This window comes from Sardina pilchardus, chromosome 9 (genome assembly GCF_963854185.1).
Source record: "Sardina pilchardus chromosome 9, fSarPil1.1, whole genome shotgun sequence".
NCBI classification, from domain to species: Eukaryota; Metazoa; Chordata; class Actinopteri; order Clupeiformes; family Clupeidae; genus Sardina; species Sardina pilchardus.
Genome location: NC_085002.1, coordinates 14,792,006 through 14,805,530, shown reverse-complemented (window position 1 = coordinate 14,805,530; position 13,525 = coordinate 14,792,006). Strand labels below are relative to the sequence as shown.

Below are 13,525 nucleotides of genomic sequence, written 5' to 3'. Positions count from 1 at the left end.
AAACGTACGTTATCAGGTGGGATCATTCTGACAGATCCCCATTCTAAGTGAATGGAAAGAAGACGTAGCAAGATTGCCCTCCGTTGAATGGCCAGATATTTATAATTACGTTATTGAAAAACCGAGCGTATACAGTAAGGAGAAGTGGCGGGTGTATAGATCATTGGATATATAATTATGTCCCAAATGGTCATGTCTAAGATTTCCAATACAATGACATATCGGATGAGTTTAGTGTTGTCGCTGATGGCAGTTGATGGTTGTTTTGCCGCCAGCGAACGAAGTGACGTAGGCTCAGCAGGGGTCTATAGGCTGTCCGGGAGATGGGGGGACATGTCTGATTGCTCTGGCCTTCACGTGTCCTCTGGTCAGGCCTATCACTCTCTCTTTCTCTTTCTCTGTCTCTCTCTCTCTCTCTCTCTCTCTCGCTCTCTTCTTTTTCACTCTATTTTGCTCTCTCTCTCTCTTTCTCTCTGTCTCTCTCTTCAGGCGGCACATGGTTAAAGATAAATGCACTCCAAACATATCATTCCTTTGAAATCATGGTTGCTATACAGAGTGGTGACACTGAGAGACAAACTGCTTTGCATGTCTTGACCTTCAGATGGACATTCACCGTTGATGTGTGTGTGTGTGTGTGTGTGTGTGTGTGTGTGTGTGTGTGTGTGTGTGTCCGTCCGTGTGTGTGTTTGTTAGTTAGTGTTCCAGTATGTGGCAGTGGCACGGCGTCTGAAGAGAGTCTAGAGTGGCTCTCTTCTCCTCATGAGCCGAGCCTCCTGCCAGCACCTCTCCCCCCGTTGTCTGAAGTGGTTTAGAGATGAGAGACGTGGTGCTCTTTTGAGACGGGAATGGAGGCGGAGCAGAGTAGCGGGAGCACAGCAGGGAGGCTGATTGACACAGACACGAATGTTGACAGCCAGCGAAGTGTACCAGAGGGGGGAGAGAGAGATGGAGAGAGAGATGGAGAGAGAGATGGAGAGAGAGATGGAGAGAGAGATGGAGAGAAGAAGAGAATGAGAGAATGAAAGGTAGAATAGGAGAGGAGAGAAAGTTGGCTTGTGGGTCTTGCTAGGCACTCACCTCTCTCTTGCGCTCTCTCTCTCTGTCCCTCTCACCCTCTCACCCCCCTTTCTTTTTCTTTGTCTCTTTTTGTCTCTTTCCCTTTTCTCACCCCTTCTCTCTCTCTCTCTCTCTCTCTCCATAATGTCCTTGTCTCTTTCTATTTCTCCCTCTCTCTCTCTCCCTCTCTCCCTCTCAGAGGCTCCATGTGGGTCTCCCGGCGCTGCTGGATGTGCCGTGTGTTCCGCCCCCTCTATGGGTGCCTGAGAGTGGAGAAGGGAACCTGGGAGAACGATTTGATGTGATTTGGGGCTCCCACACTGTATCTCTGTCTGCTTCCTTCCTCTCCGCGCTCAAAGGAACACTAGTCATTTTCTCATGCTTTTCCAAAAGCTAATTCTAGCTTTTGAGAATCGCTTTCTTCCGGAAAGAGCCGTTGGTGGTATAATGGATACGTTGGACCTATTGAATCTGTTGCCGTGCTCTGTATTTTCAACGTACTGTGGTCCAGTTGAGAACTGAGATGAGATGCTTTTAGCCAATCCTGTGGTTTCTTTGCCCTTCTTTGTCTCCGTCTCTCTCAGTATGATATGGTTATATAGCCATGTACTGTACAGCTTTGTATAGCCTTTTCCTCCAATGGGGAAACAGTCATGTTGCAGTGCAGTGTGATTAGGTGTTGAGAGGAGAAAGCGAGCATGGCGAGTTGTCAGTGGACCTCGGCAGAGGCAACTCCCCTCATATTGCTCCTTTCCCAGCATGCCTTGGGGTGATGGACAGAAGGGGTTTAGCCCCCTGAGAAAATCAGTGCACTCGCCTGTCATGCAAAAAAAAGACGGATGGTGTGTGGAATTTTCTTGGCATCATTACCTGCCAAAAAAGATGAACTCCCGGGAAGATCGCACGCAGGAGAGCTGTGAAAGCAACTGCACTCCCCCCCCCCCCCCCCCCCACCAACCTAGCAAGGTTATTAACAGAGACACGCTCAAACGACTCTCCTCTTCTCCCTACATCTCCTGTTCCTTCTTCTCCTCCCCGCCTCTTTGTTCTGTGGTCCTCGAGTCGCTCTTTGTCTTTCTTGTTCTCACAGTCTTGCTTGCACGTCCTCATAGGCGTTCACTGTTAGTCATTGCACAGGCTTTTTGAACTTCAAGTTGTGATCAAATTAGGGCTGCTAAACTACAAAAGTGGAGATTATAGGCATTTTTGTAGAACTAACCAATGGTTACCTCAGGGCCAATGTACTAGCTAATCATATATTAGACCATAGCAATTTGTGATTACATGATCAATCAGCTAAACCGGAAAACAATGTCAGTATGCTACAGTATATTAAATAAATGTTCCTGTTTTAGTATATCCAGACACTCCTACAGTAGATGTAAGTTGAAGCATAGATATATGAACATATGCTTATTGATTTACAAATGGCATAGTTCAAACATTTGGAAAGAAACATTGGGAAAAAGTTCATCATTGACTTCAGCTGAGAAGGGAAACAATACTTCACTCTTGCTGGATATACTTTTTTTTTTTTTACCCCTACGAACATGTGCACTTCCGTCGACTTCTCGGAATCATTATCTGGGACTAGGCATGGAGACCAGGCGGACAAGTCTAACAAGGAGTCACCTGTCAGCTCGCCACTGCCCGGCCGAGTTTGATGTGCCACCACAGGTCTGGGTCACTGATCAACCTCTGTCGGGCCTCAGAGGGAGATGCCATCATTAGACGAGGCACAGCGGTTTGTGTGTGTGTGTGTGTGTGTGTGCGCGCACGTGTGTGTGTACGCGAGTGTGTGTCTGTATGTACTGTATGTGTGTGTGTGTGTGTGTGTGTGTGTCCTGTCCCAACACTGTGTGCCTGGCCAATCTGCAGCATATGCAAGAGCCAAAGAGGAAACACACAACTCCATATGCTCACAAGCAAACAAACAAACCTTTGCCTTTGCTTGTTGACATTTTTTTTTTTTTTTTTTTTTCGTGTACTGTATGCATGGAGAAGCATTCGGAATCGAGCAGAAATCGCTCCGGTTGAGATCACACCTTCTTATGTGACGTACCGGGTCGATCGAGGAGCAGGTCTTCTCGGGTCAACAGCGTGGCAGCTGTGCTGTAGGACTGTCTTAACCGCATTGGAATAAATGGCAGAGGCATTTAAAAAAACAAATGAAAGATAATGTCAATGAAGTCATTACAGACCCCCACGCAGCAGTTTGTCTGCCGCTATGCTGAGCTGTAAAGGCTAGCGGTACTTCAGACAAGTGAGCATATGGTTTTCACTCTTAGATAGCAGTGAGCATACTGTATGTCACAGGCGTGCCAAAGACCATATGAAGAAGAAGGCTTGAGTCTTGATGGACAAATCAAACACCTAAAGGTCCAGAGATCATCTGGAAGACAGTCCGTTTGTCCACTCTCATCTGGCATCCCTGCAATGTACATTGAGATCTGTGCCAATGAGATGATAGCCTGGACGTTGTAGGCGATCACGTGGAACGTGCTTTTAGATCCGACTAGCGACATATGTTTCCTCTTCTGGCTGTCTTCTGTCTCTTCATTCGTCTGTTTCTGCTTGCGTGAAATTGTTCACAGGGGAACGACACTAGAGAGCTTTCCTCCTTCTTCAGTTGTGACTGAGCTACATCTCTATGGATTGGCTTGAAGCCTCTCTCTCTCTCTCTCTCATTCCTTTTCTCTCTCTCTCTCTCTCTCTCTCTCTTTCTCTCTTGCTCTAGTTGTTCTTCAGTAGATTATTGCTATGTCTTTATTACTTTGTTAAGTATCAGACAATTCTGTCTGCTCTGCTCAAAGCCTCACGGCCACATCCTCCTGAACTGCTGTGAGCGGGCAAAGCATTTAGTAGGGAAAAAAACAAACAAAAAAAAAAGAGACCGAAGATACAGGCAGGAAACGCTTGAGCAGAAATAACAGCCTAATGCTGACTTCTGTCATTAGTAAATAAGATTCAAGTTAATTTGCGTTCATTAATTGGGAATCGGCAGCCTGGGGATTTCCGTGTAGCTCCAATTATATTTGATGTGACTAGTGATGTAGTTACACGGCAGTCTTGGTTTTATTTTTTTATTTTTTTACAAAGATAAAATACATATTGTGGTGGGGATTAATTATTTTTATGCCATGTAGAAAAGCTAAGCGTTTTATAGCTTGTTATGTTGGCATAATGAGAGTTTGTGTTGTGTTGCCATAAAAGATGATTTTTCTATTTATGTTTTACTCATTCATAATACAACAAATCTAGAAGCCTTATGTCAGCAAAACGGTAGAGCGTTGGATGGTTATTATGGGATATAATCAATATGTTTTGACAAAGTAAAATGCTAACACATCACTGAATGAGCTCCTGCTGAATGAGACAATCTTGTTTTTATGAGTCCTTTTATTATCTTATGTCAGAAGGTTAATGCAGCCAGGCCTAAGATATAGGATTTCCATTGCTCTTTGCATAAGCTAAATGGTATGGGCTTGTTGCATTCTAGCCTATGCGTTGCAGCCTCCAAAGTCTATTGCTGTTAGCCTGTTACTTTGCCTCTTCATTCATTGTTGGGAATGGGATCATTTCCTAGTCAGCCGAATGATGCATTGTGGAATAGTGGTCATTACTCGTAAGTATGCTGAGAAGGGTAATTGAATGCAATCTAAGGCATCTTTTTTTCCTGGAAAAATAGCGTTTCTGTAGTCTTACCCTGGTTGTTGATGTAAGTATTGCTTCCTGATACAATGGCTCAAATTGTAATACAATTTTTTTTTTTCACTTCCTGGTGAGCTGGGTCCAGGGTCATCAGTGCGGGACCGCAAATGCACATACGATTAGTTATATGCCAGTTTCTCCACTGTCTGATTCACGAGAACCCCACAGATTCATTTCACTTGGTATACCTCATCTCTTGTTACATTGAAATAACGCATAGGATTAGCTTTGAAGAATGAAGTTGTTCTCGTAAAGCCAATTATATGCTCTTTCCTTGTGAGATACATTAAGAGGATTTGCCATGTAAACCTGTGCCCATATATTCGCTGTCAAACCGCAGGCCAAGCATGGGGACTTCAATTGTGGCAGATCAATTGCAGAGTGCTAATTGACCTCTTTGGTCCCACAAATAGCCTCAGATGAGGACAGTAGTAACATTCTACCAAGTTAATGGCACATTAATGCTGAGGATGAGTCAATAACAACCCCCGAGGACAATTAGCGGAAGATCGCTTGCTAGCATCTAAGGCTGAGTGATCTGGACACACACACACACACACACACACTGCACGCCTAAGGTCATGCAGAGAGCTGTACTCACACTGAAGTGTCGAACGCCTCCTTCGACATGACAAGGCCGCCGTGCGAACATCATCCGGCCGCGCGGCGTGCTTCCTCCTCCCTGTTCGCTCCCTGACACGTCTTTTCATCCGTGCCCAGTCCTGTCTGCATGGGGCTCCATTGTGATTGCTGAGGCGCACACACACACACACACACACACACACACACACACACACACACACACACACACACACGACACGCACACATACACACGCAGACATGGCCAAGGTTTTGAGGCCGTTTGCTTGAAGTTCTTTCTTTTACAGAGTTCAAGTGCGTGTGTGTGTGGGTGACTCTGCAAGTGGGTGTTTGGAGGAAGTGGTTGTCTAATCTGAAAAGGATGTGCTCCGCTGCTTTGCATCCCCAAGCAGACAAGTGGAGGAAAGAGATGATCCAGTTACCTCATTTTTTGGATGGTCTAATCTTGAAGGGAAAAAAAAACGGTTTTATGTGGATCTGTGTGTGTTTGTGTGTGTGTGTGTGTGTGTGTGTGTGCGTGTGTGTGCGTGCGCGCAAGAGAGAGAGAGAGAGAGAGTGTGAGCGTATGTGTGTGTGTGCGTGCACGTGATCAAGGCCAATTTAGCAGTTCAGTGATTCTGAGGAGATAAGTCCACCGGTTAGAAAGTGCTTATCCTCCTCCTTGGCCAGATAGGAGAGCATTATCCACTCTTTCGCATTGAGATTTTAAAAGAGTAGGCCTTGTTTTTTTATTTGCTCTTTTTCAATACCTCCCCTGTAACGTGTTTGTTTCATAGCAAGTGCATTTGAATTCATATAGGTGGTGGACAACGCTTAGCGGTGAAGCATCGGGGGCCCCTTGAGGAGGCATCACTTATGCTAATGGCAGCCATCTTATGCTGTTTTGCTCTCTCGTAGGAACTGCTGTAAGGATGAAATTAGACGGTGCTAAATCTCACTCTCCTTCCCTCCGGCGTGAGCAGTAGCACCTGTTATCCAGCTGACATTTCCTCCGCGGCTCCGTTTCTTCTCCTCTTTCATCATCCCATCTGCACACATTCTCCCGGCCCGTTTTTCCGGAGATCGCTCTGTTTGTTCGCACCAACCTGAGTTCCAATCCAAACGCCGTGTTCCACCTCCGTTTCCCTCCAATTCTTCCTTTTTTTTCCCTCGTCCTTTTTTTTTTTTGTTCTCCGCCTGTCTCTTTAAACAAAAAGTCATTTTCTCTTCCTCATTCCCTCTGTTCTAGCGCATGGCCGCGGGACACGCTATTTCATCTCGCTTTGAACTCTGTTTTAATTTTGTGCTGCAGCGGTGTTTTATTATCATATTCGTTCATTTACGATGCTCAACCTCTCCACCGTCGAGCGTGAGCTGCCCTTTATTTTTTTTGATTTTTTTTTTTTGAAAGCCTTGGCTCTCTCGCCTCAGGAGGAGAGAGGAGCGAACACTCTCCCTCAGTGCAGTGTTGGTTTAATCCTTACCACCTTGTTCACAATAGATATCCACTTTTGCTCTCACACCTTCACACACTCTCTCTCTCACTTTCTCTCACTCTCTCTCCCCATAATTTCCTTGCCTCTCTCTCTCTCTCTCTCTCTCTCTCTCTCTCTCTCTCTCTCTCTCTCTCTCTCTCTCTCTCACACACCCACACACACACACACACACACACACACTCTTCTGCTCTCACACTCTATTTCTCTCTCTATCTGTCTTTCACATACAAGAGCTCCGGGTCTTTGCCAGGTAGCTGTCTAGACATGTGCTAGTCAACCTGAAGAACCATATTATCTCCTGTTATGTGCCACTCATTCCTGATGCAAGGTCAGCGTACCTTGTGTGCTCTCAAAGGTACATCCCCTCAGCTGGATAAGGACATTAGGCAGCATCTGAATAGTCATATTGGACACCATGAGGGTCACGCGAACTGAATGGGGTTGGAATGGGGACACTTTTGCAACAACGCCTTAATAAGTGATTTAATAGTCAACTGAGTGGCATTTAAGATACGACAAAGAGTTAGAGCAGTTCCACCAATGAAAGCTACACCTTTTGAATTTAACATTTTGCCTTTCTCAGTTCAGTTTAACCTTTTTATTTATTTATTTATTTTGGCTAGTAATGACTTCAAATACAAGCAAAACAAATGAAGTGCCGAGGCGGAATACTTGACTGTAGCCACAACGTTTTAAGAATGTCGCCGTAGGCAGGAGGCTGACGGTTGTGCGCTCTCTCTCTCTCTCTCTCTCTCTCTCTGTAGAGGCGTAGCCGTAGCCCCAGAGAAGGCACGTCTGTGTAATTAGCGGGCCTGTAGGGGAGTGTGAGGCTGGGTGTGGGAGAGAGAGAGACTCGGCCGCTGGAGAGATCTCCATGGCGCTCCGTGACGCTCGCTCCACCGCGTCCTTCCCCTCGCCGCCTCACAGCCTCCATGCCGAGCCGCTCCGACACCCACGAATCCCTGCTAGCCTCACAATCCAGCTCCTGATGGAGACAGGCCGCAGTACACTCACACTCTCAGATACTTGCATGCATACTGTACTGGTTTATGCTCAGACACACTCGAGTAGGACACACACACACACACACACACACACACACACTAAGGTATGGTCTAGTCGTTGATACTCACTCACATACTCATGTGCATACTCGAGCTACACACACTAGCCATAGATCAGGTCTTGTAGGCCTGGATACACATGATTGCATACACGCTGGTATAATGGTGCAGTGCAGGATGTGAACACACATTCACGCTTTATACACACACAGACACACACACAGACACACACACACACAGACACACACACACACAGACACACACACACACAGACACACACACACACACACACACACACACACACACACACACCATAAACCAGTCTAAGGGTAAGTGTGGCATGCCATTTGAGAGGGCAGCAGAAAGGTTGCCATGTGCCCTCTTGATGATGTGCTGATCGGGGCGCTCTCTGCGTTCTCCCCTGCTCCCCCATGTGCTGCCCAGTCTGACCGCGCCCTCTCCTTTGTCCGTGTGTTCTCTCTCAGATGCCAAGGAGATTGTGCTGAAGGCACAGATTCTGGCGGGCGGACGCGGGAAGGGCATGTTCGACAGTGGCCTTAAGGGAGGAGTGCACTTAACCAAGGAGTAAGTATGTCTTCATCCACATTAAGAATAGAGACATGGAGGAGGGAGTTGTTGTAGGGAGATCCAATAGAGCCTTTCAGCTAGATAAATGAATAAGTCTGTTTCCAAGGCTTGTCTGGTGGCATAGAAAGCAACATGGAGCTCATGGTATGACCTCGGGGATAAACAGAAAAAAAAGTTTTAAAGTTTATATGTAAAGTCTGGTACATCTTCGCTGCAAAGTGTCTGTGTTAGTTTTGAAAGTTTACATTTGAAACTGGAAACCTTTAAGGAACAGATTGAGAGCGTTTATGAAACAGAGATGGAAAACCTGGCTTCAGAAAGTTAAACTTCAGCAGATTTTACCTGTGCACTTTAAACATGTGATTTCTCTGAGAGGACCTGAGCTAATATGAAACAGCTTGTTTTCACTGAATGGTTGGAACAAAACTTTTACACTCTGAAGCCAGGTTTCCCATTTCTGCTGCTAAGTGTATGCACCCCTAATCTATCAGACTTTGTCCCATTTTTCTAAGTCTTTAAGTTACCACCGAATATTAAGCCTTAGTGCAATTCATAATAGAATGAAAAATGGAATAAAACCTTTGGCTGGGAGACAATATTGTGTTCCCTTCCTGTTGTGTTTTGGAAGAAGGTGCTGAATTGACAGTGGCAGCTCGTTGTTTGTGCTGCGCGGAGACCTGCCGTGACGTCTCCTGTTCTCTCCCAGCGTGCCCCCTCTCCTCCAAAGAACCTTTTGAACTTTGCTTATCTTGAGCAGAGCACGCTGCTCATTAGCGGGGACCTGTGTGTGTGCGGTAGAGAGCACTTGTGGCTGCTCTTATACTCTCTTAGCTGAGCTGAGCTGAGGTGCTCCCAGAGCCCTACAGTACAACAACATGTAGTGTAGTGCAGTGGGGTGGTGGTGGTGGTGGTGGTGGTGGTGGTAGTGGAGTGGTTAAGGAGCTGGTAGTGAAGTTATGGGTTCAAGTCCCGGCTACCACCGTCGTGCCCTTGAGCAAGGCACTTCACCCCAAGTTGCTCCGGGGAGACGAGGCCTTGTAATGATTGACATATGTACCTTGCTTTGGATAAAAGTGTCTGCTAAATATATAGATACATAAATAAATGAATATAATTTTTTTTTAAATAGAGCACAGAACAGCTGTCTGCAGTGATGAAGAGAAACTTAATTCTGTCTGCATTAATACGGCTCACATGAAGTTTGCTGTTTTGGTCTGCTTTTTTAGAGCTGCCTCTCTATCTCTTCCTCACGGATTTCTGCATCTCTGTCTAATTCATAATATCAATCTGTCTCATCAAACCGTCAAGAGTGGCTTGTCATTCTTATATGCTGGTGTTGGTTTGGAAAGGAGTCTGCATAGTGTTAACCATTGTAATAAGCTGTAGCCTGTATCCTGTTGCCCTTATTGAGTATTTTCTTGGAGATAACAATTGCATGGGTAGTGTACTGATCTGAGGTTGCTTAAAATGCCCAAAGCAGCACATAGTATGATGCATTTGGACAAGGTAAGCACTACCTATGTAGTATGCTGCAACATTCAAATGTTTTGTCATACCACTTAATGTGAAATCTGTGACAGCCCATGGCAAAGCATAGACTATAAATGGGCATGTTTGAGTCACAAAATGGAGACTGTGTCTTTGGGACCAGTGTTCCAGAGCACTGTTCGTTCAGGTACCTGTGAGAGGTCAGGCAAAAAGGCCTGATTTATGATAAACGCTCACGTCATACATCACTGTCACCCTACTTCCATATTCAGGCTAACTAGGCTGAGAAGGAAGAGGGAGAGAAAGAAATAGAAAGCTGGAAGAAAAGCACAGAAACATCATAAAGTTGCGTTTCCCAGGACAGTGATGTTTACTCGATTCTGTCTCGCCTCTATCTGTCAAAACGAGAACAAAAACCGGAGCCTTCATTTATATTCCCAGCAAAACGTGAAACAGAGAGAGCATGGAATGAGTCCAACAGCGCTCAGATGGGCAGAGACTTGTGGAGACTTATTTAAAGAGACGTGTAGACATATTGGAAGGATTCTCAAAATGCAATGCAGCCTTTCCAGGCACCTTTTTTTTGTATTATTATTATAACAAAGACTGCTGAACAACACTAAACAAACACAAAAGTGAGAAAACAACTAAACTTTAGCTAAGGGGAAAAGAGCCATAGTAGCAGAGGTTGGGGAGACCCCCCCCTCCACACACACACACACAGTCTGTACTGTTTGAATAACAATCTGCGTGCGTGTGTGTATGTGTGTGTGTGTGTGTGTGTGTGTGTGTGTGGACCTCTCCCTCTCTCCCTCCTCCCCTCAGCCCAGCAGTGGTGGGAGAGCTGGCCAACAGGATGCTCGGCTACAGCCTCACCACCAAACAGACCCCAAAGGAGGGAGTCAAAGTCAAGACGGTAAGTCTGACCACCCAAAACAAACGATCAGGGAAGGTCATTTTGCTCACATACTGTATACACTCATTTCAGGCTAAAATCAGTCGGTTCTAAACCATACTGTTTATTTATGTATCTGTCCCATTATAGGACAGTGATGCATTAGTCGTATTGTCCCTTGACCTTTTCCCCATCTTTATTTGCCAACTGGTTGTTTGTTTTTTGGCGATCGTATATTTTTGGTATTTATGTTGTTTTGTGTCACGGTTCATTGCCATAAATAATGCATGCGAGTCAGGTCCTCTTTGAGGAAGAGGTGAGTAAACAGTCATTTCCATGTGGCACTAACAAGTAAGAATATCATTTCCCTCTCTCTTATTCACCCATACACACACACACACACACACACACACACACACACTCACACACACACACACACACGGCAACCTTCCCTCCCCAAGCAAATAAGCAAACAAAACATACAAAAAAAAGCAGACAAAACACATTTTCAGGTAATGAAGCCTTCTTGCCCTCAGCTAGTGTGTGTGTGTGTGTGTGTGTGTGTGTGTGTGTGTGTGTTTTCCTCCTTTCCCCCTGTTGTGAAATATTGCCTAGAGCTCCCCATTAAGGTGTGTTTTTGCTTGCCAGTAGCTGCTTGGACACCTGGCAGCTCTCCCCTGCCTGGCTGCAAAGTGAACAGAAGGGATCAAATGAGTGTCACATTTGTTACCCCCCCAAACAGTGATGGTTGACAAAGAGAAAGATTTGCAGCTAGCTATCTGAAAGATGTCACGTTGGGACATGAGAACAGTTGAGGTGAAATATGATAAATACTAGCTCATGCCCACCCCCACCCTCTCTCTCTCTCTCTCTCTCTCTCTCTCTCTCTCCTCTCTCTCTCTCACCCCTCACCCCCCCCCCACACACACACATGCACACACACCACACTATACACACACAGTCTTTCTCTCCAGTCTGAAGGCATGTGTGTCTTCGAGCCAATCGAGCTCCCCCCCCCCCTCCAGCCCGAGTCACCAGGGTGGCTGTTTATGAAATCGATTGTGTTCTCTGGCAGATATCTGCTCTCCACTCTAAGCTCCTCTCTGCTCCCCCTCAGCCCCCCCCCCCCCCCCCCCTTCTCCTTCCGATCGGGGTGTAGCATCGGGGTAATAAATATGGCAAGCGAGAGCGTCCACTCGAACATGGCACTGGGGATTGAATATCTGCCCTCTTAAAAGGCTGTAATTGCGTTGTCATCCTCTGTTTCCCTGAGTAGGCGAGGGTGGTGATGGTGGTGGTGGTGGGGGGGGTTGTGTGTACACTCAGGCAAGCTGTTGGTCTGCCATTGTAGCCGATCTGTATAATGTGGCTTTATTCACTCTACAATGCCGCCACAATCCTCTCCAGACTTCACAAACCGTTTCACCATGCCAGGACAGCACTAGAGGGAGGGGGAGAGAGAGAGGGATAGAGAGAGAGAAATGGGGTAGGGGAAAGAGAGAGAGAGAGAGAGAGAGAGAGAGAGAGAGAGAGAGAGAAATGGGGTAGGAGAGAGAAAGAGAGAGGCTCATCCTTTAGTTGTTTGTTCAGTCTCATTTAACTCTCATTTGTGAGGTGTTAGAACAAGAGCATTTGCAGTAAGCCAGTGCTGCGGCGGTAGATAAAAAGCCCTCTCTCGTCTCCTGCTTGCCTCGCTTGGCCTCGCGCTCCCACCCTCGCCCCCTCCTGCTCTGCTATCCCCCCCCCCCCCCCCCTTGTTTAGAGTCGTGTAATGTCTGTCTCGTCTCGCTACTCTCCCGCATTCGCTTGGCATTTCGTAGCTTCCGTAGAGGCTTCCGCGTTGCTCAGCCGTAGAGAGCGCGGCGCGGCCCATTCCGCCAGTGCCGTCACCCCTGACTCATTTCCGCTCCACCTGTCCCGCTCAGGTGATGGTGGCCGAGGCCCTGGACATCACCCGGGAGACGTACTTCGCCATCCTCATGGACCGCGCGTGCAACGGCCCGGTGATGGTGGGCAGTCCGCAGGGCGGCATGGACATTGAGGAGGTGGCCGACAAAACCCCAGAGCTGATTTTCAAGGTAGGCATTGTTGGTTGGTTGGTTGTTTGTTGTTGTTGTTGTTGTCGTCGTCGTCGTCATGGAGACTACATGGCCATGCACCAATGCGCACACACGCACACAAAAGCCCCCAGGCTGCTGACGGGAATGTGGCCATTTCGTTGCCCACAGCCCGTGGCAAGACCCCAGCCTCTTTCTTCTCCCGTCTTTTTGTCTTTCTTCCCTTCTCTCTCGCTCTCTCTCTCTCTCTCTCTCTCCCTCTCTCTCTCTCTCTCTGTCTTTGTGACTGAAGACTGCTCACTCTGCCAGTATGTTCAGAAGATCACAGTAAAGCCCATTATCCTTTCCCATTCCTGTCGCTGGGAGTGCCGTTTCCTCTCTGACTGATCTCTGTGAGATGGGAGGGTAATTATAAAGCCATGGCGAGGGCCCTGGGTTCTCTGTTCTCCATGTCTGGCGGATTGCCACCTCTTAATTGCTGCTTTCATGATTTAATATCCACTTTGTGTCAAATTACGGCTGATGTTGGCCTTGCGCTCTCTGTCTCTCTCTCTTTCTCTCCACAAACCACCCCCCCCTTCCCCTCCT

The 13,525-nt window shown here is 46.8% G+C and overlaps 1 protein-coding gene across 1 annotated transcript in view; it reads left to right on the top strand.

Annotated features, from left to right (window-relative positions):
- Positions 1 to 13,525, top strand: part of suclg2 (succinate-CoA ligase GDP-forming subunit beta) — an 81,360-nt gene that overhangs the window by 24,281 nt on the left and 43,554 nt on the right. The window contains exons 3-5 of the mRNA XM_062545895.1: positions 8,395 to 8,494; positions 10,811 to 10,901; positions 12,806 to 12,958. Coding sequence (XP_062401879.1) covers positions 8,395 to 8,494; positions 10,811 to 10,901; positions 12,806 to 12,958 — 344 coding nt within the window. The remainder of the gene's footprint in view (positions 1 to 8,394; positions 8,495 to 10,810; positions 10,902 to 12,805; positions 12,959 to 13,525) is intronic.